Raw genomic sequence first — 25,634 nt, 5'->3', positions numbered from 1 at the left:
TAGCCCCAGAGCTCTTGCTGTGCACGGTACTGTTGGCGCGCTTAACTGTGGAAGCCCAGGTTCCTGCTGGGTTTGCACCCCTTTCTTTATCCCCCCCTCCCGTTTCTCTTGAGGCTCGGTAAATTCTGTTCATTTATCTTCTAGCGTTTTCCTTTTTATTCTTCCTTAAGCCTGTTCAGCTCTCTCGTGAGCATTTCGGTTGCTTTAGCTAACCCTCTTGTTGGGTTCTTCCACCCCGGTGGTTCCCGTGTTGCTGTATTCTCTGTTCTGCACGTGTTCCCTGCCTCTCCCTGGCTGGTTTTCAGTGTACTGCTGGCTTTCTTTAAACATACTTATCACCATGGTCCATCCCGAAAGTCTTGTCTTACTCTAGCCTCCACGAGGGAGATCTCCTCCTCAATGAAGACTCTCTCTTTCTGGACCCGGCTCGTTTTTGCTCTCCTTGGTTTGTCTTTTTTAACCCTAAGTTTTGTGTGTATGTGAATTTTTAAAAATTTGATGCCTTGGCCAGGCCTGCACGTCCCAGTTGCAGGTGCAGCGGCCCATCTCCCCAAAGCCCTGGACAACTCAGGATCCCCACAGGCAGCATTTCAGAACGGCCCAGCAGCCCCATGCTCTGTGTCTTCTCCTGAGTGCCACAAGAGGGCGCTCTTATCCTTAGCTTCAGCGTTTGTGTTTCAAGTGCCGATTTGGGAGTTTGGGGATTCGGTATGCATTCCTGGGAGTAGGATTTTGGCCTTCACGGATGCTGGCATAAGCAGCGGGGCTGCCCTTTCTAGTAATGGGAGAAGGTGGTTCTCTGTTTCCCTAATGGGTGCTCTGCCCACTCCCCTGTGGTGGCCCTTCTGTGTCTGTGCCCCTACTTGCTGCCTTCAGCACCATGGCCCTCCCTCCTCCCCTCTCAGTTGTGTGATACTGACACTTTGTACCGTAGGGGCTGCATATTGGGCCTAGCCACACCGTCAGCAGTTGGATCTAGCAGCCACTTGATTGGAGGGACCAAGGCTTTGTTTCTGTTCCTGTAAAGATTTACCGCCTCAGAATCCCACGGGCAGTTCTGCTTGTCCTGTAGGGTTGCTGTGGTTTGGAATCGACTCTGTGGCAGTGAGCTTTATTTCCTTGCTAAAGGAAATCCAGCTTCCACAGCTTTGCCCATCCCAAAGGTCTGCAGTGAGCGTGTGCCCTGATGTTAGCGGGCAGGGTCCTCTCAGCTTCTGGGCCTGCCCTGCCCTGCCCTTCTCTCTAGAGCAATCTGACCCAGTCTCTACTGTGTGCATTCACTGCCCGGGGGGTGGAGGGGAGGATTTAACTGGGGAGTGAAAGGGGACTTCCACTACTGTCACCCATCATGCCGCCTCCCAGCTGTTGGCTCCCTTCCTGGCTAGTGTGCGCAGACTGTCTCCCACCCCTGCTGAGCCTCCAGCTTCTCACAGGATGCTCTCTTGTCTTCCAGAAAGAGATACTCCATGCTTTGGATAGTGTGTGCTCCAAGCTGCCCACCTCCATGTCCGAAGAGTGCCAAGAGCTAGTGGACACCTACGGCTCCTCCATCCTGTCCATCCTGCAGGAGGCCAGTCCTGAGCTGGTATGCAGCTTGCTCCACCTCTGCTCCAACAAAAGGCTGCCAGCCATGACCGGTGAGCCCCTTAGGCTGGGAGGGTGGGACAACCACTCACACCCCCAGGCCTGAGAAAGGACCCTGTCAGCACTAAATCTGAGGTTTCGTGTTCATCTATAGCCCACGTGACTCATTTGAAGGATGGGGGCTTCTGTGAGGTGTGCAAGAAGCTGGTAAACTACTTGGACAAAAACCTGGAGAAGAACAGTACAAAGCAGGAGATCCTGGCTGCACTGCAGAAGGGCTGTAGCTTCCTGCCAGAGCCTTACCAGAATCAGGTGTGCCTACAGGCCCAGTCAGGGGTGCCCTCCCACCCCCAGCCCCGGGAAACCAGCCCGTTCCGTCTCTGATATGGAGTCAAGGAGGGAATCTGCTGACTCCAGTGGGGGAAAGTGGGAGCCAGTTGGGGAGGGACCTCGGGGGAGAGCATGCCCGGCCCATCCCCTGTTTCTCTGACAGTGTGATCAGTTTGTGGCCCAGTACGAGCCTGTGCTGATTGAGATCCTAGTGGAGGTGATGGACCCCGCCCTCGTGTGCACGGTAAGCCAGGCTGGCCGGTTGGGGGGTCAGGAGTGGGGCTGAGAAGGTGGAGAAACAGGGCTCTGGGCCCACTGCTTTGTTTATACCCCGAGTCTATGATTAAGTGTACGTCAGAGCCCCCAGTCTGCCCACTCTTAGAGGTTTGGAAAGGATTAAGTGGGAGCGTCTAATCATCATCTTGCCCCCTTTCATATAGAAGGTGGGAGCCTGCCCCACAGCCCACAAGCCTCTTTTGGGCACCGAAAAATGTGTCTGGGGCCCGAGCTACTGGTGCCAGAACATGGAGACTGCCTCCCAGTGCAACGTAAGTCACACCACGTGGCCCCCCAGCCTGTCTGCGAACAGGCAGCCCTGTGCGCTCCCCGTCCTGCCTTCCTGACCCTTCCTTTGCTAGAAGCCCAGAAGTCTGCGCACGGCTCCCTGCCCTCCCTCTGTACTGAGGGGAATGCTGGGCTGGGCTAGGAAGCAGCTTCCTCCTGGCCGCCTGCCTGAGAGGCCTCAGGGACGGGACTGTTGGCTCTGGGGAATGTGGGCTGGGGAAATACTGGCTTCCGTGCTCCTGTCCCTTGCGTCAGGTTTGCATGAGGCTCGGGGACAGTTGGACTCACTGCTGGGTCCGTGCACCAGCCCTTTTGCCTGCTGGGTGCATCTGCCCTGTTTGGAGCGTGCCTGGGGCTGCGTCCCAGAGCTCCCTGCAAGTGGCCTGCGCCAAACCAGCAGGCTTGGGAAGGCAGAGGTTTGCCCAGGCTTACTTTTGGCAGCTTTCCTGAGGTTGCTGACTGGGGCCCGGTGAGTGTGCCCCTAGGTATTAGGGGCAGAGCTGTATCACCTGCCTCAGGGCTTGGGGAATGCAGGGAGGGGCGGAGAGGCCAACACCCAGGACAGGCCCAGCTCCTTCCCGCTGTGCCCCAGCATGGTCAGTGGTGGCCCTGGCTTCTGCTGGTCTCCTGTGGGAGGAATGTTGCAAGGCTGAGCTAGGGTGTAGGAGCCGTGGGCTGCCTACCTGGTAGGCGGGCCAAAGCCAGCCGTCCCAGAGGGAAAAAGATGAACCTGTCTCTGCTTCCTTGGAGGCTTGCAGCCTCTGAACCCCCTACGTAGGGTCGCTATGTGCCCGAGTCACCTCTGTGGCGGTGGGCTTGGCCTCTGGGGTCCTCAGCAGCCTCCCTGGCAGGACATCCAAACTAGATGGTAGGGCTTGGGCCACCTGCTCAGAGGGGCAAAGTACGGAAAAGCTTTGAAATCTACTGTGTCTGAGGAGCCCCACACCCCGGCGGCCCCAAGTCCGCAGGTTTCAGCCGTGCTCTTGTTGGCGTGGAGGGGCGGGATGGGGTCTGTCACTGACGAGGGGACCACTTCCCTGCCCCAGGCTGTGGAGCACTGCAAGCGCCACGTGTGGAACTAGAGGGAGCCTCTGCCCAGAGAGCGCAGCGTCCTCCACTCAAGAACGCACGGCTGCGGACAGCGGTTTAACAACGGGTTCTGCTTCTCAAGTCCTTGGTTGTAACATTACTGTCGGGGGGGTGGGGGGGGCTGCCCTGCCCTCGTACCTCTGTGTCCCTTTCCTCTGCTGGACAGGGACATAGACTGTGCCTGGGGGCTCTTTGAGCCCATCCTTGCTTCTGGGTGTGGCTGCGGGGTGTGCTGGCCTGAGCCGGTGCTTCCCGGCCAGTGGCCGTCCACCCTCTGTGGCCGGCTGGGGCCTTGCTCTGAGCCTGCACAGGTGCCCGGACACTGGTGGGGTTGGCCTCCACCCGGGCTGCTGTGCAGGGAGGCCGAGCCAAGGCATTCCCTGTGGAGGAGCACATGCGCTTCTTGGATTTGGAGAGGCTGCTAGTGGCTCATGGGAAGTGGGTGGGGCCCTGGCTGGCTGACCCTGGGGCGGGTTCCCTGTCTGTTCATTGTGGGGTGTTCTGTGGGTCTGGGTGGGGGGTGGGGGTCTCTAGCCCCTTGTGACAGTGCTGTGGGTGGTGAAGGTGGCGCTGCCCCATCCCTACTTTCTGGCTCCCCGGCGCTGCTGCTGCTGCTTCGAGCAGCCACAGCATACCTGTCTTAGCTGCTTCTTTTGACCTTTCTTTTATGTCAATGCAAATGAGATGCCGCCCCTTGGCTTCCTGGTGGAGGTAGCCCAGTGTGGCATGGGTGCCACCCCAGGCTCGGCCTCCTGCTCCGCTGTAGTGTCTTTCCTGCGTCTGCTGCCAGGAAGATGGAGTGTTGCTAGTCCATGGACCTAAGGAGTCGTGTTTGTTTTGCACTAAAGTTTCTGTGACTTACCAATAAAGTTCTCTCAACCAGACCTGGCCTGCGTGTTTCTGGGGCCTCCACCAGAAGGGTGCGGGTTCCCGTGTCTAACGGCCTTGGCCCCCTCAGTGGCTGGCAGCTCTGCGAAGCCCCTTGGTCAACGACATCCCATCTGCTTGTTCGAGAGAGACCCAGCCTAAGGGTAACAACCTCCCAATTGCCCCTGCCTGGTCCCCGCCCCTGCCCCCAGCCCGGCCCGCAGAGTGACCAGAGCCAGAGTATTGCTGGTTCCTCGTGAGTCGTTTTTCTTTTGAAACACCATTCCAAACACTTGCACCGAGTACCAGGTAGACAGAGCGAAGGGGTGACGTCGGGAATAACTTAATTGAAAACAGGAATGCACGGGAACACAACATTCAAAACCCCGGGAACAGGAGTCGCTCACGTGTGGGGGCTGCCGATGCAACAGAGGCTGCCCTCTCTGTGGTGCGGGAAGCAGGGCTCCCTCCTGCCTGCGTGAGACGAGATGTCCGTCCACTGGGGTGGCAGGGTGCCAGCTTGGCCCTTCAACCCAACCAGGGCCCCCACCGGAATCCTCCTTTACCTCGTGTCCACAGACACTTCCGGTTTTGTTGTTTTCTTAAAAAAATAACCAATCTTATGAAGGTGGCGATGGGCCGAGCCGGCCGGGCAGGGCTCACAGCTCCGTGACCTCCAGGGGGCTCTCCATGATCACGTCGCGCAGCCTGTGCAGGGGCGTGGACTTGGCGGACTCGGTGCGGGCATTGCGCTCGAAGGCGCTGGCCTCGGCGGCCGTCAGCGTCTCCAGCGAGCGGCCCAGGCCCTTCTGGTCGTCCTCGGGCAGGCTGTTGAGGTCGGTGGGCAGCAGCGTGCCGGTGCTGCCGTGCACCCCGTGGATCCCGTCTGCGCCCTTGAACTCCACGGGCGGCTTGTGGCGGAACCGCAGGCTGCCCTGGTCCGGGCTGCAGGCCCCCGATGACGACTCCACTTCCGTCTGGATCAGCTGCGGAAAGCCGTGGCCGAGCCTCAGGCACCGCCAGGGCCAGGCCCACTGCCAGGGCCCGTGCTCCTGCCGCTCCCCACACGAGGGGCCCCCGTGCCCTGGAAGCAGGCCCTCCCGCTTCTCAGACAGGGCAGGGGTCTGCTAGTACTAATGGTGCTAACGTGCTCTCGTCCTGTCGAGGACCCTCCGCGGTGCGGCTGTGTCTGGGCTTGTGCCCATCTTGACCTGGGGGCCGGCGGGGAGGGTCCACAGGTGAAGCTGGAGGGGCTTGCAGGGTGCTGTTGCCCAGGTGGGAGTGGCCTGGCAAGAGAGCTGGGCTTCCCGACTCCTTCGGGCCACTGAGCATGGCTGTGAGGGCCATTTCAGGCAGACGTCACCCCTCCGAGGGATCTTGGGGGCGGCTCACATCCAAGCAGCAGTGCCCCCTCCCCCCCAAACACACAAGAGCCCAGAAAGTAGAGCCTGCCACGGCAGCCTTGGCAAGGGGTCTCCGAGACGCTTACAGGAGCAGCAGGCAGGAGAGCCGGTGAGCACCCCCAGGGCTGGGGCACGGCACACAGCCCGCCGCCCCGCCCCGCCGCCTCACTACCTCGGAGGTGGAGGAGTGGCACGAGGAGGCTTTCTGCACCATCCGTTGTGCAAAGAGCTTTTTGAGCCGCAGGTAATCCTCCAGGACCACCTTCAGCAGCGAGCCCTGGGGGAGCGAGAGGGTTAACTAACCCTCCACCGGGCCCCTCCCCGCGCTGCCCACCCTCACTCCAGCACCTGGATGGAGGCGGTGGAAGGAGGAGAGTGGGGCACACGGGACCCAAGGGTGTGTCAGCTGGGACCCGGGTGGGCTCACAAGATCCTGGCCGAGGTTGCCACAGCTGCACCGGCCCAGAATCCTCAGCCTGTGTGTCGGGGAGGGGGGGTGGTAACCCACGCGTACAGGTACAGACAGACACACACACACACACACACTTTTCCAGGCACCCTGGTCCTCACATTCTTTGGGGCTCGGTCTGAGCGGGGTGCAGCGCCCACTGGGCAGCCTCACCTTGATGGGCCCCTCCCGGATGACCTGGCCCAGCTTGGCGATGTCCTCGTACTCCTGGAGGGCAGCGCGCAGGTAGCGGTCATCTGCAGGCTTGACAGCCGCTGGCTCACGCCCAAACGTGCCCTGGGGGCAGGGCGCAGTCGCTGGAGCAGAGGCACCCCCCCCACCCCGCCCCCAGGAGCCAGGCTGCCCCTCCCTGCCGGCTCACGTGTGTGCGGGTGGGGCTGTTCCACAGGTCCGCCACCTCACTCAGGTTCTCCGGCAGGTCGTCCTCCTGCTCCGCCTGGGCAGCCAGCTCCAGGTTCCGGCAGAAAGGATCCAGCCACACGGGGTTGGCCCTGTGAGGGGGTGGGGGCAGCCTGAGGGAATGGATCGCCCCCCATCCCGGCCCCCCCCTTGTCCTGGTCAACTGCGGTGGTGTATCCGCCTGGGCTATGGCCCCCGCCCCGATGGGGGTTGGGTCAAGAACAGGGGGCCCAGCGCAGTTCAGAGAGTGGGTGAGAATGGCAGCTGGTCCACCAGGGGTGCCCACTTCTCCAGCCAGCTGTAGTTTCCCCAGGTGCACAGGACCGCTCACCCGTCGAAGGAGTACTTATTGGTGTTGGGCATGTCCATGATGTCGATGAAACCTCGACTCCCTGCAGGGAGAAGGCCGGGGGGTAGGCCAGGCCCAGCCTGGGTGCCCCTGCCCACCCGCCCTCGGCTCCTTTGACAGGGCTCACCTGCCGAGCCTGCGACGATGGCCTTGAGCTTCCGCTTGTGTCTGGGGGAGCAGAGACAGGGCGGTGAGGGGCTGGGCGGCCTCTGCAGGGCGTGCCGGGCCCCGCCCTCGGGGTGGGGGCGGGGGCGGGGGTGGGGGCGGAGCACGCACATGGTCCTGTAGTACCAGTTCATGAGGATGAAGAGCAGGGCGGCCACGCAGAGGAGGGTGGCCAGCACGATGATGGCCATCTGGGGAGGGAGGGGCTGGCGTGAGCGTCAGGGGCCCCTCTGCACGCAGCGACAGCCGCCAGGGGCCACCCGGGCTACCTGCAGCGCGGACATGTCATCGGGCAGCCGGGCCGAGATGGCCGGCTGCACGTCCAGCACGTTGTAGTTCCGGAAGAGGTTCCGCAGCTGCTCCTTGTTCTCGTCAATCATCTGGATAACCCTGGATGGGAGGCGGGGCCTCAGCTTCCCTCCCCGTGCCCCGGGCTTCCAGCAGCTTCTGCCCGGTCCCAGTCCACCCCCACTGGCGGGCCCCATGTCCACACCCGGCACACCCCTGGAAGACTAAAAGTCCTCTGCTCGGGCCGCTTTGGGTCTTACAGGGCAGTCCTTGCATTGCTACAGTGCTTCCAGTTCACGGATGGGGAAAGTAAAGCTCAAGATGAGCAGAGCTCAGATCATGTCCCTGCCGCCGCCCCCCGCCCCCCAGGGTGGAGCCCCATGTGGCAGGTCCTCTGGTGGATGGTGCTGTCTATGCCCCTTCTGGGTCCCTGCTCCTGCCGCCAGGTAGGGCTCCACCCACCTGTCCACATCCAGGATGCGGTTGGTGTCCCGGTTCACCACGTGGATGAGCAGCTCTGTTTGTGCGAAGTTCACCCGCCCCTTCTTGTCCACGTGGAACTAGGTGAGAAGGGGCGTTGTGGACTGGGCACTGCAGTATGAACAGGGCAGGGGCGGAGGCAGGCCTCTTCTAGGTACCCCTGCCACCCCACCCTCATAATACACCCGTCTCTACGGAATGCTCACTGCAGGCCAAGCATGGTGCCAATCCCTTTCCTTGCACCCGGGCCAGTCCATATGACAGGTGAGGAAACAGGCCCAGATGAGAAGAACTTTCTAGAGATCACACAGGAAGTACACCTAGCACGCACACATGCTTCCCTGACCTCACTGCAATGTCCTGGCCCCGCCACCGTCCCCTCCACTGGGCTAGGAGGGCCCCACGGGCACCTGGACATCGTCAGTGTTGACGATGGCACCAGTGATGTTAGACAACAGGCGGATGAACTCCTCTTCAAAGCCACGCACTCGGTCAGGGATCTCGTTAATGACGATCTTGACACGCTGGTCGTCCCTCAGGATGTAGATGCCGATGATGGCTGTGTCGTTGTGGCCCGCCAGGTCCCTGGCCACGATGTCCACCACGAAGTAGCCAGGGCTGTAGGCCATGAAGAGGTCAAAGGTGCGCAGGATCCCGTCCACACTCCCTGTGGGAAGAACCCAAGGGCGGGCCGGCTCAGGAGCCAGGGGTGTGGTAAAGGGCTGCGTCATGGGCCTGTTGGGCGAAAATGTGCCGGCCAGCATGGAGCAACGAGGACAGGGGCTGTGACCAGCTGTCTCACAGTAGTGCCAGACCTTGTGATTTTTTGGGGGAGAGAAACCAGACGTTGATATCTTTATGCAAAATCGCTTGGTTTTGAACCACTGAGTTTTTGTTTAACAACTTCACAGGTGCAGCAAACTTCTGTGGTGGCTGGAGGCAGGTCGGGGTGGTGGGTGGTCCAGGGCCTCCCCTGCTCCAGACCCAGGGGCTGTGCTGTGGTCAGGCTGGAGCCTGTGTGCACAAATTCGCCAACCACAGTAGAGTGGTAACCAGAAGTGGTCCCACATGGTCTTTTCTTAGAGGACAGTAGGCCTGGGTTCAAGACCTGAAACTTTCTAGCGGTGAGTGGCCTTCAGCACGCAATCCAGCATCTGTGCCTTGTTCTATGGAACCGAGAGCAGCAGATGCTCAAGACGCAGGGAGAGGGGCTGCTGCGTGATCAGAGAAGCCTTCCTAGAGGAGGTGGCCTGAGAACTGGATTTCAAAGGATGGAAAGGGCTGTCAGAAGGTAGAGGCTGGAGTGGGGATGGCATTCCAAGAAGGGAGGGCAGTGTAGAGCTGAGCAGCAGGACTAGGCTGGGCACAAGGTCTGTGTCTGATATTATTAGTAGGGGAAGCATGTAGAGTTGGAAAGAGGGGTTAGAGGAGGCCTTGAATGCCCAGACCAAAGAGTCTGACTGCTCCTGTAACACGAGTGGGGACGTGTTCAAGACTCAAGCATTCACACATCCTCACATACGGCGGCACATTTGGAGGCCTGGCTTCCCAGGGCTTGCACACTGCCTATTCTGAGTGGAGGTGAGGGGGCAGGCCAGAGGGGCATGCATGGGAAGATGGATGAGGGGGTAGCTAAGTGGAAGAATGATGGGCAGAGATGGACAGATAATGGGTGAAGAGAAGGAAGGAAGGAAGACCGGTGGGCAGATGCCACGATGGATGGGTGGCTACATCAGAGAGTAGACGGGACTAGAAGGTCTGAACATGGGTTGGGTGGCTGAGTAGTGGATGGAAGGAAGAGTAAGTGGACGAATAAATAATGACTAGCTAGCTTTGGCAGATGGACACGACACACACAGACCCTGTGGTGCTCACAGACCGCCTCTCTTCCCGGGACTACCGTGCATGCCGTGCCTGAGGTCCTGGCTAGGGACTGCCACGTGTGGCTAGGCACTGACCCATGGTAAAGACCTGGCCCACATCTTCCGAGTCGTTGGCGAAGGCCTGGAAGTAGTGGATGGCCAGGATGCTGTAGAACACCAGGCTGTTGTTGCCGATGTCTGCGTCCAGGGCCAGCACCTGGATCAGCTCTGAGCCCATCTTGGCGTCGGTGGCCACTCCTGCAGGCACAGGCAGGGAGACGTGAGTGGCAGGTCGGGGGTCGCTCCTCCCTGTGGGTGCCCAGACCCAGGCGTACCTGCAGTGTACTCAGACTTGGTGAAGCGCGGAGGCTGGTCATTGATGTCCTCCAGCACCACGCGCACCTCCTGCAGCGTGAGGTCGGCCAGCGGGTCGACGAGGGCCAGCGAGGGCCCTCGGGGTGGAGTCCAGCTGCGGTTGCTGGAGGCCTTCACAATGAAGGAGAAGGCAGCCTCCCGCTCCCGGTCCAGGTCCCGCAGCACCAGCAGCCGCCCGTCAGGCAGCAGGTGGAAGTTCTTCTCTTCGTTGCCGGCTGTGGGTGGGTGGGGCCAGGGCCGGAAAGGTCAGGGCCGGATGGGGCCCATGGAGGCCGCCTCTAGCCCCTAAGAGTCCAGCACTAACCCTCAGGGCAGGCCCACCTGCGATGAAGTAGTACACAATGGCATTGGGGCCCTCGTCTGCGTCCACAGCACCTGTCACGTTGCCCACGAGGGTGCCGCGTGGTGAGTGCTCGGGGACCATCAGCAGCTGGTACTGGGGGCTGCCTTTCTGTAGGAGGGGAGGGGGGCATTGTCACCAGTAGGAGGGGAGGGGGGCATTGTCACCAGAAGAGAAGAAGGGGCTGCCATCCCTGCCCAGGGCCCTGGATTATGACTGTGTTTGGGCTCTGTGGGGCAAAGAGAGCCAAGGGCAAAGGCTGCGAGATGCCAGTTGTCCCCAGGGCGGGTCGCCTAGTGACATCTTCCACAAGGACAGGGCTGAGCTCAACATGTCCTCAGATGTATCCCTGGCACCTGGGCCAGAGTGGGGCAGAGGAGTGGATGCTTAGCCTGGGCAGTGACAGGCTGGCACAGAATCACCCAAGAACAAACATCACATCACAGGGCACACAGGAAGATAAACCAAGCAGCCCCTGAGCCCAGCAGTCTGAAGTCCTTCCAGCCCAGGCCCAAGAGAGCACAGCTACTCTGGTGCCGTGGGGTGGAGTGTTATTAAGCCGCTGGCTGAACAGATGGCCGTGGGACACCACCAATCAGTCTGGGGAGAGACAGTGCTGTCTGCTCCCCTGAAGACGGACAGGCTCAGAAACCCGAAGGAGCAGCTCTCCTCTGTCCTGTAGGATCGTCAGCCGGTGGCAGTGGGCGTGGTGTCAGCTTGCTTGTTTGCATGCAAGTACATGAAAGCCTGTTCTCAGAATCCAGGACCTGTCTGCTCCCCTGCGTCTAGAACTAGTAGCCGCTCTCGAGAAAACCCTTTGCTCCCCTATGACATGTGGGCAGGGTACGCGTGTGCAGAGAGGTGCGTAGGGGGCCACTGCGGGGAGGAAACAGCTTACTGGGGGCCTCACGAAGAGGGGCTCGTTGTCGTCGATGTCCTCCAGGGCCACCTGCAGCGGCTGCATGGTCTCGTAGGGCACCGGCTGGCCCAAGTCGCTGGCCACCAGGATGAGCTGAGGGTGGAGTGCAGGCAGGGGGGAAGGGTGAGACATGATGGGGTGGGGGACTGGGGGGTTGGAGGAAGAGCCTGTTGCCTTGGTCCCTCGGGGTGGGGGGAGCAGTCACCGGGGTTCAGACCCCTGCTATGGGGAAGTAGAGCCCCGCCCCCCGAGAGGAAGCCCCGCCCCCACACCAGGACCGTCCCTTACGCTGTACACGGCCTGCTGCTCGCGGTCCAGGCGCCGGGCCGTCTGGATGAGGCCGCTGACGGGGTCGATGGTGAAGAACTCCCAGTCGCGGTTGCCCGCCGTCTTCAGGAAGCTGTAGCGCACCGCCCCGTTGAGGCCTTCATCCTCGTCAGTGGCGAAGACCTCGTACACGTTGGAGCGCAGCGGAATCTCCTGCGGGGACGGAGACAGGATGGCGCGCGAGGCGCCGGGGCCCCCGTGGCCACCTGCCCTTTCTCCCTTAGCAGAAAGGCCTAGTCACCCAGCCAGCGGGCTCAGGACCTGCGGGCGCCTTGCCTGGGCTCTTGTTGGCTGAGCAGCTGCCAGCTTCCCCTCCCCCAAGACGCAGGCCCCCTGACAGTGCATGGGGGGCCTCAGCATGCTTCTAGGGGACCACCTTCCCTGGGCCATTCCCCTGTGCCCCCAACCTTAGTGCATGCTGAGGCTGCCCTCTCTGCTACCCCAGGCACAGGGACACCCAGTATCCCAAGTGTGGCTGAGATGACATGCGTGGGTTCTGGTCTGTCCCTAATTCACCATGTGACCTGGACAGGCCACTTCACCTCTGAGTCTCATCTCCTGAAATCCCATAGGTCTAAGATGTACAGAAATCATATCGAAACCAATCTGGCAGGGGGCCAGAAAGAGAGAGAGAGAAGACCAGTTTCTTGTCTTTAGTTGAACTATCAGCTTGGCCTGGTTTCATGGTGTATCTCATTGGTCCTAACAATCGGTGACATCTAATTCGTAGAAAGTATGACGCCGCACAGATAACCACTTAACAAATTCTGGCTGTTTGGGTGACATCCAGGGCAATAACTTAGTGAGTGTGGCCGCCTTTGGAGTGGAAAAGAGCTAGATGATCATTACGTTATATCCTGTCTCATTTCACACAAAAATGGTTTGAAATAGCTTCTAAGAAAGTACCAGTTATAGGAAGAATAAACATGGTACAAACCCCAGGGAAAGGGGGAAAAAGAGGGGTGTGGAGTTATCAGGGAGCTGGAGGCTGAGCGGTGGGAGGCGAAGGGTACGCTTGAAGTCCTTGCAGGATCACTCCGGTTGGAGCTCCCTGGCTGGCAACGCAAAGAGGGCCACCCAGGGGCTGCAGAGATGCCAGGGGACGCACTGCATCTCCTGGAGCTCAGCTGGGAGAATGCCTCTCATGGGACCTCACAGGGGGGCAGAGCATGACAAGGCGATTTAGGGCTGACGTTCTCTGATGCGGAGAGCTGCAGCAGTCTGGGGGTGGGGGCACGAACGAGTGGAGACACCCCACTGCACCACCAAGGAGCATTTGGGGCAAAAGAAGGGAAGAGCAGGAGAGTGTGCCCCCCGTCTTAACTGGTCGTTTAGACCAGAGACTGGAGGAAGAATTGGAGAGGCTCCATCCCTGGCCACTTCCTGTTTCTTATTCTGATGCGCCCGCCCCCAGGCTGTCTGCATGCTGTCATCAGCACAACAGACAGACAGACAGGGCTTGTGTGTTGAGTTTGAGACAAGTTTGGGGGAAGTGGTGACTGTTGAGACCGTCCTTGGCAGACACCTGGGGACAAGGGCCAGGGCATCTCCTATTAATAGCATTCCTGTTTGGCGGATGGAAAAACAGACTGAGAGACGTCATTGGCTCAAGGCCATTCATTGGGCTGGCAAGCTGGACTCCAACCACATCTTTTAGAGGCATGCCCACGCTCTTAGCGACTGTCCAGGCTTGCCGTGCGTGGTACCAGGCATGTCTGGTCTCTTCTTTGGCCTCTGTTTCCCCACCTTCACTAAGGAGGGCCCTGCCACTCCCCCAGGGCCATGCCTGAAGGACGAAGAAGGGGGTTGGACATTGGAAAGCGGCCCAGGCCTGGGGCCCTGGTGGCGGCCGTACCTCTCTAATGTGTAGGATGGTGCCGTTTGGTGGGCGTACAAAGACGGGGCGGTTGTCATTGACGTCGATGACCTCCACCAGGAGCATGGTGGTGCCCCAGAGAGGGGGCACGCCACCATCTGTGGCCACCACCGTCAGGTTGAACCTCTCGTAGGACTGCAGTGGTCGCTTGGTGGTCACCAGGCCTGAGTCCGTTTCCACGTGGAAGGCCTCTGGCAGGTGGGCAAGAGAGGAAGGGCATGGCGCTGGCTACTCAGCTCACCCCTTCTCTTCCTGGCCTGGGCAGCAAGCATGCATGGCAGTCTGCCCCTGCCCAGCCCCAAAGGCCATCCTGGGGGTCCAAGACCAGCTACGTACCGGCACCAGGGCCTTCCAGCGAGTAGGCCAATTCTGCGTTAGAGCCCTCATCCTGGTCGGTGGCCAGCATGGTGATGACGGAGGTCCCTGCGGGCTCGTTCTCGTACACGCTGGTGCTGAACTGGGGCCTGGAGAACTGGGGCCGGCAGTCATTGACATCCAGCACCTGGATCACCACCTGGGCGGAGAGGAGAGAGAGCTGTCCCCAGAGGCTGCCCCTTCTTACTCTATCCTCTTGCTCTTCCCTCCTAAACCCAGCCGAACTTACTGCCATCAAGCCAAGATGCACAGCGACCCTGTAAGACAGGGTCGAACTGGCCCTGTGAGCGTGCAAGACTGTAATTCCATGGGAGTAGAAAGCCCCCGTGTTTCTCCCGAGGTGTGCCTGGTGGTTTCTAGTGGTCACCCTTGCAGTTAGCCTCCCAGCGTGTAACCACTGTGCCACCAGGAAGCACCGATGGCCCCCTTGCAGAACCGGCAGCTGAGGCCGAGGGAACTTAAGTGACAAATGCAGCGTCCTCAGCCGGTGGGACCTTAGTCTTTCCAGTCCACATCCAGGGCTTTTCGAAGGCCCTCGTTTGTGACAGGGACAAGACTCAAATAACCCTGGTCCTACTGGGTGGCCCCGGCTGGTTCACGCTCCCTGCTGAGGAGAACTGATCTCTGCTGAGTCAGCTCCTCCCTCCTCCCCTCCTCCAGGACGTGAGAGGCGGCTATGGGGGTGGGGTGCGGGGGTGACAGACTGGAGAAGGGACAAGGTTGGGGGGTGGGGGTGGGGATAAAGAGAACGCGAATCCTCAAGGCTTGGGGTTCTGATAGAAGTGGGGAGCGAGTGGACTCTGCTTCCTGCACGGTGACACGGAGGAGACACCAGCTGGATCTGAGTGGCACTAGGGCGGGCTTAGCTGCCTTAGCAGGAGTTTGGCACCAGAGATTGTCAGTCTCGGAGAAGCCCGTCTTCTTCCGCCACAGCCATGGGAGTGCATTCAGCTAACCCCCTGCCTCCTCCTTCCGGCCTCTCTGCCTCTGAGGGGTCTGGGGGGCTGTGCTTCCACGATGCAGCAGCCCTTCCTCAAAGCCTGGCTCGCTGCCTCTACCAGCCCAATCCCTAGTGTCCCTGGCCGGGGCCAGCGGACCCAGGCCCCTCACCTGCACCGAGTTTTCTCGACGGTTGCTGGCTGCATCCCCAGGGTTGTCTTTGGCCAAGGCGGTCAGGATGTAGTGGTCCTTCTTCTCCCGGTCCAGTGAGGACAGTACATAGATGTCACCCTAATGGGGGTGGGGTGGGGGGGTGGCTTCAGGCCCTTTATTCAGAGAGTTGCTGGGCGTCTCCTATGTATCGGGCCCTGCTCTAGGCGCTGGGGAGTCCGTGTCAACAGAGAGATGAGAACCCCTGTCCCCCAAGAGCTCCCATGCCAGTGGCTCTCCTGGCCCCCACAAGCCATGACAGCCTTGCCTGGCACTGACCTCCAGACCAAGGCCCACCCTACATGGTCCTCGCTCCTAGTGCCAGGCCATAGGGCGGAGCAAGAGTGTGAGGGCAGACCAGTGGGAGGGGGCGTGTACTGTCTGACCAACCACCCCCGGGCCACAGGTTGAGCCCTCTCCTCTGAAAATTGATAGCGTTGAGCCACCTAGTTGACCTTTGATATCCTCCCTCATCTCTTCCGCTACAAGACTGGACCTCACAGCAGCTTGGGGGTGCCTCTCGCAACCCCGCTGGCACTGGATGCCCGCCTTGCACACAGCAGATGCTCCAGCACATGCCCACCTCTTGCCAGAGGTGGCCTGTGACAGTCTCAACAGCTGACCTGGAAAGCCAAGCCTGAGTCAAGCCCTTCAGCCTGGACGGGGACACTCAAGTCTTTGTGCCCGACGAGGGCTAGTTTCAAATGACTCTTGCTCCTTCCTGGGCCTGTCTGGGGCTCTGGGAACAGGCTCTGCTGCCTAAAACCCTCCGAGGCGGCAGGACCAGAAACAGGGCGTTGGATGCAATGACCTTGGGTGGTGTCTCCTTTGACCCTGAACCCTCCCTGCCCTCCCCTGGCTGTGCCCCCTTACCGTGGTGGGGTTGATGGCAAACTTGCCCTCGCCGTCCCCGAGACTGTACTCGATGAGTGCAAAGTTGCCCGAGTCGGCATCGGTGGCGGAGACTGTGAGAATGACGGTGCCCACAGGCACATCCTCAAAGATGGCTTCCTGGAGCCGGGGGTGGGTGGGGTGGGTGGGGGTGGGGAGAGAGAGTAGGTCAAGGTCAGTCCCAGCGTTGCTGCCTTGTCTCCGGATCTCTCAGGCCCGATGCAGAGGGCCCAGGGGCTGGTTGGTCATTCCCAGAGGTCTTAGAACTGGGCAGGGTGGGCTTAACCCGGATGGCCTGGTCCCTCACCTGGTAGGAGGGATGGTCGAAGATGGGGTTGTTGTCATTGATGTCTACAATCTCCAGGAAGACCGGGATCTCAGCTGCCCGGGGAGGCGACCCGTTGTCAGAAGCCCTCACGGTGAAGTTGAACCAGTGCACCTCCTCATAGTCCACCGTGCGGTTGGCAATGACCTTCCCTGAGACAGAGGCACCCGCTGGCAGCCCAGCCACTCCCTACTCATGGGAGCTCCCTGCCCTCTGCAGAGAAGGATCTAGAGCTCCAAGGGCCACGTGTGGCCTCTTGAAGAAGGGCAGCTAGACGGCTCTGTACAGTGGCGGGCCAGAGAGCCGAGGGGGACCAGTGTCCAGTGGTTCTCCTTACTTGGGGACCTTTCCACAAGCCAGTTGGGTGAACCTCCTCTGCTAGGTGACCCCTCACTGCTACTAATCAGGAGAGCTGGGGTTGGTGGATGGGGTCAGGGGTAGTATCCCAGGCTCCCAGCAGACCTCAGGGCTTTCCATCCACCCAGGAGCGGGCATACGGTCCTCTCCTCTCGGGTGGGCATCTGGGGGTGAGTGAGACTGGCCATCTTGGATCTGAATTGGGCTCCTGAAGGGACGGGGGTTGGGGGGCGGGGGGAGCCAAGTGGAGGATGCGCAGCAGGCAGCCCTCCTCTGGTGGATTCCAACCTACCGGAGGAGGGGTCTTCCAGCTGCACGGAGCCCGGGGGCGTGATGTCAAGCAGGCTGTAGGTGATGAGCCCATTCAGGCCTTTGTCAGGGTCCACGGCGGCCACGGCAATGAGTGTGGTGCCCGGGGTGGCCCCCTCCAAGACCCGCTCTGTGTAGTGGGTGATCCCGAAGGGCTTGAACTGGGGCGTGTTGTCATTGACGTCCAGGATGCTGACCGTCAGCCTGGCTGGGGTGAAGGTACGCAGGGGCTCTGGTGGGGCTGGCTCAGGCGCTGCAGAGCCTCAGCCACGCCGGGAGCAGGTGGCACACCTCACAGCCCTGCAGGGACTCCCTGGCACTTGACATCCCCCTCAGACTGTGGTCCTCTGCTTCCGGTCACACACGCCTCCATAAGGGAAGGGGCCTGGGTCCTACTGACTGACCAACCAACCTCGGTGAAGGCCCTGACCCTCACTGGGCCTGAGGTTCCTGACCTGTTCTGGGAGGTGGGCCTGGATGGTCATGGAGACCCCTCCTGTGAAAGCTCCCCTCTACACAGCCAGCCTCAGCCCTTGGCTCTTTTGTGCTTGGGACATAGAGGAGGTGTCCTCCGGGTCTCTGGGCTGGGACCATAAAAAGCCATTGTGTCCGGCTGACTCTCCCAAGTCCCACCCCCATCCCAGCTGGTGCCGCAGGGTGCAGGCAGGGTGACCTGTCCCTGCAGAGGGCCTCGCCGTGCCCCTCTCCTCACTACCCTGGGGCTGACGCAGCCCCTCCTCCCCCTGCTGTGGCTGTGATGTCTCTGCACCTCTTGTAGCTTCCGAGCTTCCTGCCTCTGCTCACTGATGACAGCCTAAGCCTCTGTTGAGCCCAAACTAAAATCGGCCCGCTGCTAGGGAGCCTGCAGAGGGCTTCCGAGGCTGCGGGTCTTTACGGACGCTCTCACTCGGCCTCTTCTTCCTTGTGCTGGCTCAGCCTCTTTTAACCCCCCATTTGGCTCCACCAAGTCCCCCCTTTTCCACTGCTGAGCCAATTCCGGGCTTCCAGATTCACCCAGTGAGCTCACCGAACAATTGGGTGCTCAGCTCCACCAGCCCCACTGAGACTCGCTGGCCGCTGCCCACGTCCCACCCCGTGGACCTAGTGTGGCCTACCGGCAGCCCGGGCACCTGTGTGGGATACCCCCCCCACTCCCACCTCCAGATCTGTTTCTGACCCACCCTCTGCCCGTTGGCTCTCAGGACCCAAGGGCACATGCCTGCAGGGGAAGCTTACCATTGGGCACACTGACGGCTCGCTCCGGAAGGTCGCTGGCATTGTCAATCACGGAGACAGTGACCTCGTAGGTGGCAACCAGCTCCCGGTTCAGTGGGGACTTCACCATTACAGACCCTGTTGACCGGCCAGCTCAGGTTCAGCCTGAGGGGAGTCTCTTAAAGGCTGGGCCTGGTGGGGGGTGCTCCTGGCCATGCCTCCCACCCCCCTAGAGAACAAGGGCCCTTGTGGGCCCTGGGACGTGCTGGTCTCAGCTTGGACTGGATGGCCTCCCAGCCGCCTGTAAGCTGGGGCCCATCACTGCCCCAGGCTCAACACTGGAGCGCAGGCGGCCTTGGGCAGGTCATTCAACCTCGTTCCTCATTTGTAGCATGGGCGTGATTATGGCATCCGTAGGGCTGTGTGGTGGATTCGGAAAACGTTTGTGAGCTTGCATTCGTGAGGTGACTGCACGGGCACCTGGCACACAGTGAACTCTGGCATGAATTACTGGGTTCAAAAATGTGTGTGGTTGGTGGGCTCCAGAACTCAAGGAGGTCTGGGGGAGCTGAGAGGCATGGGGGCAGCCAGGGGCAGGCCGGGAGTCCCAGGCGGCGGACCCCTTGGTCTTGGTCAAGAGCAGTTTGTGCTAGCAAGGGCTTGCTTCTTTCTCTCTTGCCTGTTGCCACCCAGAGCCCCAGCCTGCTCCATGCAGAAGCAGAAAGGGACCCTCCCAAAGCTCGGGGCTCGGAGTGGACAGACCTCATTAGGCTGACCTCCCACAGGCTGTGCTGGAACCCCTTTTCCTGCCTGTCGCTCCTCATAGTGACCCCCTCCTAGAGCAACACACCCTTTCCCTCAGCAGCTCCCTTCCATGGGCAGGGGCTTCTGGGATTCCCTTCCTCTTGGCAGAACCGCCCCCCCCCCTTCCTGCTGGGCTTCTGTCTTCCGAGGTCCCCATCCACAGAGTGGTCACTTACCCTGGGCCTCCTCCTCCTCCTCCTCTTCCTACTCTCGCTCCCTGTCCCCCAGGCGGGGGAGCGAGGATGGGGAGAGGGCAGCTGCATTCAGTCTGCAAAGGCTGGGCCCCGACCTGGCCCGGGCCCCACAGGACGGAAGGGGTGGTGGTGGGGGGCATGGAGGGAGGCAATGGGGTGAAGCAGAGAGGAGATGAGGTGGGAAGTGACAGAGAAACAGAGCTCAAACCTGCGGGCCTGCCAGCCAGGAGAAGAGAGAAGAGGTTAACACCAGTTAGTTCAGGGAGCAGTGGGGATGGGGGGGGGGGGTCTTGGGGAAGGAGGCCAGGGAAGGAGGTGTGAGAGGAAGAGGTGAGAGCAGGGGGCTGTGGGGGAGAGGCAGAGGGGAAGGGAGCGCAGGGAGCAAGTGGGGCTCAGTCAGAGGACACATGGGGCTGAGGCTCTAGCACGAAAGGAAAGGGAGGGGGGAAGGAGAGAGCGAGGAAGAGGGAGCAGAGAAAACACTGGGAAGAAAAATAGAGGAAAGCGAGTCAGTTAAAGGGGGAGAGGAGGAAAGAGCACAGTGGAGGTGGAGCAACAAGTCTCTAGCGAGCGGAGCAGCTCTCCAAGGTTCTGAACAAGCCCAACCCAGGGATGTCGCTCCTTCTGGGAGAAGGGTGAGGCTTTCTACCCAGAGTTGGAAACCCACGGGGGCAGGTCCACGCTCTCCTGTACGGTCGCTATGAGTCAGAATTGACTCGGTGGCTGTACGTTTGGTTTGCTTTTTTTTTTTAACTGGACTTCCTAAGGGGTGCCGGACCCAAGCCACGATATTTTTAATGGTCTCATATGCCAAGTGCAAAAAGTCGGACAGTGAATAAGGAGGGCAAGAGAAGATTGGATGCCTCTGAATTGTGGTGTTGGTGAAGGATACTGAATCTACCACGGACTACCTGCCAGCCGAATAACCGAGAAGGGCGGGTCGACACTCCTTGGAAGTGAGGACGGTGAGATTTTGCCCGCGTACATGCTATCTGGGAGACCAGCCCCTGAAGAAGGACGCCCGTTGGGGAAGCAGGGGGTCAGTGAAAATAGAAAGGCCTTTGATGAAATGTATTGGCGGGGCGACTCGGAAACGGGTTCAAATGTAACAATTGTGAGCACAGTGGCAGGACCAGGCAGTGTTTCCTCTGTTGCACACAGGCTGCTGTGAGGCAGAATGGGCTTGCAAGCAGCCATCAACCACCATGCTGGGAGGTTCCCCCCCCACCCCGGGTCTTAGGCACCAAGGGGGTGAGTCACACACACCCCCCCTTGGCTGATTGCACACTGATCATGGGTGCTTTTGTGGTCTGATGAATGCATCGACCCTTTCTCTTCGCCCTTCCTAAAACGACTGCCATGCATTGAAGTATTTCCCATCTGAACGCATTCCTACAAAGTGTGTGTGTGTGTGTGTGTGTGTGTATCCATGTCATGTTTACAGAAATAGTATGATAGTGTGTATCTCACGCGGTTTCTCACTCCTTTCAGGAGGTGCCCACCACAGAGGGTCCACCCATGTTGCGCCATGCACATCTGACCGGTTTTCTCTGGCTGTCGTTTGCTGCACCCACACCATTGTGCTCACCAGGATCCTCAGACGAGGGTGCTCTCCAACTCACCACTGCCAATAACATTGCAGCGAGCACCCCGGTGGCGCCTCGCTGCTGGCCTGAGATGTTCTCTGGGGCATAAACTCCGGGGCTGCTGGGCCATACGTACGTAGCGCATGGGTGCACTTTTTGCTACACTGCCGCTGTCCAGATGGTGGCGTGGTCATGGAGGGCAGTCCCTGCTGTGTCTAGCATGCTCTTGTCTACTAATTACAGACGGAACACCGGTAGGTCATTTCTTATGCATTCCTCTAATCACCAAGGATTTTAAGTAATTTTTTTCATAGCTGTGTTAGGTTTTCTTTCATTCCTGGGCCTCCCGAGAAGTCTTCCTGGAAGGTCCCATGTCCCTTCCAGAATCTTCTCCAGAGGAGCAAAACCACTGAAGACAAAAGGAAAGCCGTCCTCAAACCCTCATGAGATCAGTTGTGTAAATTGTGAAGGAGAAGTCACCAGCTCTCTGCTGCACGAGGGGGTAAGAACATCCTTGCGGTGCAGCTGTGCCTTGTGGGGATTTAAAAGGGCAGCATGCAAATGAGGAAAGTACTCAAGGTAGCTAGTTATTCAAATCAGCTACCACTCTCTCCTGCAGTGCCAATCCCCACCAACGTGTCCTATTTAATGCTGGCAAGACTGCAGTGGTACGGGCACTGCCTTACAATCCTGGTGGCGGAAGAGGGCCAGCGCGGAGAGAAGACGCTGGTCAGGGCCCGAGAGAGAGGAAGAAGCAGAGAAGGAAGAGCAAGGGTGATGGGAAGAGAGAGGGAAGGCTGGGTGTCAATAAGGGGGCAGAGAGTAACCATCGGTGGGAGGGGAGAAGCAGAGGGAGAAAGCCAGAAAGAAGGCTGGGAAGAAAAGAAAGCAGAGAGCAAGGTACCTTGGAGGGCAGGGAGTAACCAGGGAGTAGCAAGGAGTAACCAGGGAACCAGGGCTGAGGGCAGGGGGCAGCCAGCCCTTGTACCTGTGTTGATATTCACAGCAAAGGCGTCCTCCTGGTCCGGGACCAGGCGGTCGGTGTCATCCTTGGCGACAATGCCAATGATGTGGTACTCCAGCTTGGGGTTGAGGTCACGGTCGATGGCGGTGACGTTGGCAATGACGGTGCCTGGCTCAGCCGACTCCAGCACGCTCACCGTCTGGATGGGGTTGAGGAACTCGGGGCGGGAGTCATTGATGTCATCGATGAGGATGGTGATGATGGCCGTGCCCGAGAGAGGGGCCGTGCCCCGGTCGGTGGCCACCACTGTTAGCCTGTAGGATTCTTGCTCCTCCCTGTCGATGGTGACATTGCCCACTCGGATGACCCCGGTGGCCGGGTGGATATGGAAGCGGTCCTGAGCCCCTGCTTCTATTCGGTAGATCAGCTCCCCATTGAGGCCACTGTCCTCATCCGTGGCTGTGACTTGGAGGACTGAGAACCCTAGGGGGGTGGGGATTGGAAGGCACTGAGCATGCCACCATGCCCCCACTCCCTCTGTTCCCCCTCTTCCCCCGATGCTCCTGGACCCTTCACCAAATGCATTCTCTCCAAGGTCACTTAAAACACTGGGTTCAGAAATTATATGAGACTGGCACCCAGCAACTAATTCCCAGAGCATTCAGGATCTAAAAAAAGAAAATCCTTTAGGAATCCTAAACCTGAAACAGACAAGCAATTCAAGATACAAGCAATCTAATAAACCAGAAAATGATTGTGAAAGTTCAGCAAATCCCTGCTTCTTTCAAACGGTCTCTTTCCGCACTCCAACATGGCTGGTGCCCCAAGAGACGCTTAGCCCACAGATCCCCGCCTATGTGCTGAAGAGAAGTGATGATTTCTGTAACAGGCTGTCTTCCTATCTGAGCCTGCCCTGCAGGACTGTGCTCATGTCAGCGTGCTAGAGACCCCACCGGTCACCTCGTCTGGCTCCTCCAGGCAAACAACCAAAACAACCTTTAAAGTAACTTCTAAAGCAACATCGCTGTATATTATGAATAGAGGTTTAGATCTCTACGTCCTCTGAGTCTATTATACACAGGAGCCCCGAGGCAGAGCAGGGGAAGGAGCGGGCCGCCAACTGCACGGTCAGGAGATCAGAATCACCAGCTGCACTTGTGTGGGAGGAAGAGTGGCAGCTTTCGACTCCCGTAAAGAGTCACGTCTTGGGGACCCACAGGGGCACCCCCACTCTGTCCTAGTGGGGTCCCTGTGAGTCGGCATTGTCTCGATGGCAGTGAGTGAGTGAACAGGGCTGTGTGGGCAACATCCAAGCAAACGTGTCTGTGGGCGGGGGCACCAGGTATCTGAGTGCCGGGACCTTTGTTTGAGGTCAGTGTCCCCCTTCTGCCCGGCTGCCCAGAAGCCACTTAGTCTGCAGTGGTGGAGGCCTAGCCCCCACCCCGTCCCCGTGGGCTCCCTCGGCTTGGTGGGTCTGTGTTGTCGTTAGATGCCCTCAGGGTGGTGCCATCGCACAGCAGTGACCCGGAGGCCAGCAGAACGAAACGCTGCCCTATTCTGCACCCCTCACAGTTGGTGCTATGACCTCATTGTGGCACCCACTGGGTTAACCCACTGCTCTCCATGCGTCTTCCACTTTACCAGGGTGCTGGCCTTCTCCAAGGACTGTCCCCGCGCGGTGTGTCCAACGTGTGTGGTGAAGTCTCACAGTCCTCACTTCTGAGGAGCATCCCCGCTGTGATTCTTCCGAGACAGACAGACCTGTGTGCTTTCCCGACAGTCTGCACTAGAGCTTTCCAGAGTCTTGGCCCACACTGTCATTCAAACGCATCCATTCTGCTCCATTTATGTCCCGGCTTTCAGAGCCAGGTAACGAACGCGACGGAAAACAACATGGTGTGGCAGTTGGGTTTTATGTCAACCTGGCTTTGTGTGGAGCTGTGGGGGTGGAATGCAGCCTGGCCATCAGGTCTCAGCCCGAGGATGCCTCCTCGGGGGACGGAGGGGTGTGTGGTCTTCTTGCAAGGGAGAAGCTGGGAGCTTCTCTCTCTCTCTTGCCCTTCACCATCATCCTTTCTGGGACTCTGTGTATCTCCGGTGGCAGAACCAGGCCACTGGCCTTGAGAGCCGCCAGCTTCCTGCCATGTTTCCACCGACCTCGGGGCCTGTGATCCCTGCTTCCTGCTTCACCTTTCTGCGCCATCAGCTGCAGCGCCGTGAGTCTAGAGAGGGCCCTGGCCGGCTCGCCTTGGACTGATGGCCTTGAGTCGGTCTGGCTGGGATGCCTTCTTGCTATGAGATGACTTCTCGACGTACAGTTTTTCTTAGACCCGTCTGAGTGTCTCTGCTTTTGTTTCTCTCGACAACCCAGCCTGACACACACGGCTTGTTGGGTCAGGTGCATCGTAGTCCGAAAAGTGCCACCTCTGCTTGTAACCACTTAAAGAAGTCCTCTGCAGTCCCCACGGGTTGTCTGGCATGGTCCCGTGGGTGTCCATGGGGAAGCAGGTGCCCTCCCAGCCCTGGCTCCGGTGTCTTCAGCCCTCTTGGCCTTCATCATGCCCTCCATGGGCAGGCTCTCACTGTGAGCTGGACTTTGCTGGCTCAGCAGGGCAACAGCTGGGGAGATCCAGTGGAGCCATCAACCAAGAGGTCCCTGGCGGGAGCTGCCACACTGAGGGCCGCACAGCAGCTCCGTGGGGAGCCTTCTACACAGTGGGCACAAGTGTTTGCACAGCCCCCAAGTATCCAAAGTCCCATTTGTGACATTCTCTTTCACAGGCTGCAGCATGGCTGCTCCCCCAGTCCAGAGACTGCGTTCTCCCTCACCTGGCCCAGCCTCTCGGATGGTTTGCTCAGCATATGGGTTAAATAAGTATGGCGAGAAGATACAACCCTGACACACACAGGACTGGAGGAAGGCCTACTGACAACCTGCGGTGTGCAGATGACACCACCTTGCTCGCTGAAAGTGAGGAGGACTTGAAGCCCTGGCTGATGAAGTCAAGGAGCGCAGCCTTCAGTGTGGGTGACGACTCACTGTAAGGAAGAGCCAAAGTTTTCATCACTGGACCAGCAGGTAACATCATGATCAATGGAGGAAATACTGGAGTTGTCTTGCTTGTCTTGCTTTTGTCTTGCTTGGATCGACAATCAAAGCCCAGGAAGCCAGCTGACAAGAGATCAAAGGACGCATTGTACCGGGTCAATCTGCTGCACAAGACCTCCTTACAGTGTTGGCGAGCCAGGACGCTAGTTTGAGGACTAAGGTGCGCCTGACCCAGGCCGCGGTATTCTCCACGGCCTCATATGCACACGTGGAAGTTGGGCGTGGACTAAGGAAGACTGAAGCAGCAGCGATGCCTCTGGAATGTGGTGCTGGTGACTACGGACAGTACCCGGGCTGCCAGAAGAGCAAAGCAATCTACTGCGCAGGAGCCCTTCAGAATGACAGAACAGAGATGTCGCGTTGCAGACAAAAGCGTGCTTCACCCGTTTGCCTCAAAGGCAAGTGCGAGTTGGACAATGAAGGGCAGAAAGACAAGAAGAACCGATGCCTCTGGATCCCAGCGTTGGCGAGGAAACCCGGCGCTCTCACGGGCGGCCAGCACAGCTAATGAGCCTGCCTTGGGGGAAGTGCAGTCAGAGCCTGATGAGACGTCACCTCATGCGATTTGGACATGTGGTCAGGAGACAGATCATGCTGGGCAAAGCAGCAGGCCGGGGCAAAGGAGAAGCCCCTCAGGGTGACAGAGTGACGCAGTGGCTGCAACCATGGG

The 25,634-nt window shown here is 59.4% G+C and overlaps 2 protein-coding genes across 5 annotated transcripts in view; one reads left to right on the top strand and one right to left on the bottom strand.

Moving 5' to 3' along the window:
- The window catches only part of LOC101639622 (prosaposin), a 33,316-nt gene extending 29,643 nt beyond the window's left edge, over window positions 1-3,673 (top strand). Inside the window, exons 11-15 of the mRNA XM_013004240.2 lie at window positions 1,454-1,637; window positions 1,739-1,896; window positions 2,078-2,158; window positions 2,355-2,462; window positions 3,525-3,673. Of these exons, the coding sequence (XP_012859694.1) occupies window positions 1,454-1,637; window positions 1,739-1,896; window positions 2,078-2,158; window positions 2,355-2,462; window positions 3,525-3,560 (567 nt within the window). The 3' untranslated portion in view covers window positions 3,561-3,673. The remainder of the gene's footprint in view (window positions 1-1,453; window positions 1,638-1,738; window positions 1,897-2,077; window positions 2,159-2,354; window positions 2,463-3,524) is intronic.
- A 1,004-nt stretch (window positions 3,674-4,677) lies between these two features.
- CDH23 (cadherin related 23) overlaps window positions 4,678-25,634 on the bottom strand; it is an 86,801-nt gene continuing 65,844 nt past the window's right edge. The window contains exons 17-39 of one of the 4 annotated variants that reach the window (XM_013004237.3): window positions 21,880-22,338; window positions 18,329-18,445; window positions 17,076-17,300; window positions 16,409-16,578; window positions 16,084-16,221; window positions 15,172-15,291; window positions 14,023-14,200; window positions 13,666-13,877; window positions 11,772-11,963; window positions 11,463-11,576; window positions 10,546-10,675; window positions 10,185-10,439; window positions 9,946-10,107; window positions 8,398-8,654; window positions 7,970-8,067; window positions 7,489-7,609; window positions 7,331-7,410; window positions 7,182-7,222; window positions 7,037-7,097; window positions 6,668-6,797; window positions 6,460-6,582; window positions 6,010-6,114; window positions 4,678-5,420 (exon numbers count right to left, since the gene is read on the bottom strand). In XM_013004237.3, the coding sequence (XP_012859691.3) occupies window positions 5,094-5,420; window positions 6,010-6,114; window positions 6,460-6,582; window positions 6,668-6,797; window positions 7,037-7,097; window positions 7,182-7,222; window positions 7,331-7,410; window positions 7,489-7,609; window positions 7,970-8,067; window positions 8,398-8,654; window positions 9,946-10,107; window positions 10,185-10,439; window positions 10,546-10,675; window positions 11,463-11,576; window positions 11,772-11,963; window positions 13,666-13,877; window positions 14,023-14,200; window positions 15,172-15,291; window positions 16,084-16,221; window positions 16,409-16,578; window positions 17,076-17,300; window positions 18,329-18,445; window positions 21,880-22,338 (3,815 nt within the window). In that variant the 3' untranslated portion in view covers window positions 4,678-5,093. The remainder of the gene's footprint in view (window positions 5,421-6,009; window positions 6,115-6,459; window positions 6,583-6,667; window positions 6,798-7,036; window positions 7,098-7,181; window positions 7,223-7,330; window positions 7,411-7,488; window positions 7,610-7,969; window positions 8,068-8,397; window positions 8,655-9,945; window positions 10,108-10,184; window positions 10,440-10,545; window positions 10,676-11,462; window positions 11,577-11,771; window positions 11,964-13,665; window positions 13,878-14,022; window positions 14,201-15,171; window positions 15,292-16,083; window positions 16,222-16,408; window positions 16,579-17,075; window positions 17,301-18,328; window positions 18,446-21,879; window positions 22,339-25,634) is intronic. The other 3 variants (XM_045291229.1, XM_045291230.1, XM_045291231.1) reach the window with 3 other exon arrangements.

Source organism: Echinops telfairi, unplaced genomic scaffold (assembly GCF_000313985.2).
Source record: "Echinops telfairi isolate 266 unplaced genomic scaffold, ASM31398v2 ScPeMD7_70;HRSCAF=299, whole genome shotgun sequence".
NCBI classification, from domain to species: Eukaryota; Metazoa; Chordata; class Mammalia; order Afrosoricida; family Tenrecidae; genus Echinops; species Echinops telfairi.
Note: the sequence above shows the minus strand (reverse complement) of the source record. Positions and strands in the feature narration are given on the sequence as shown.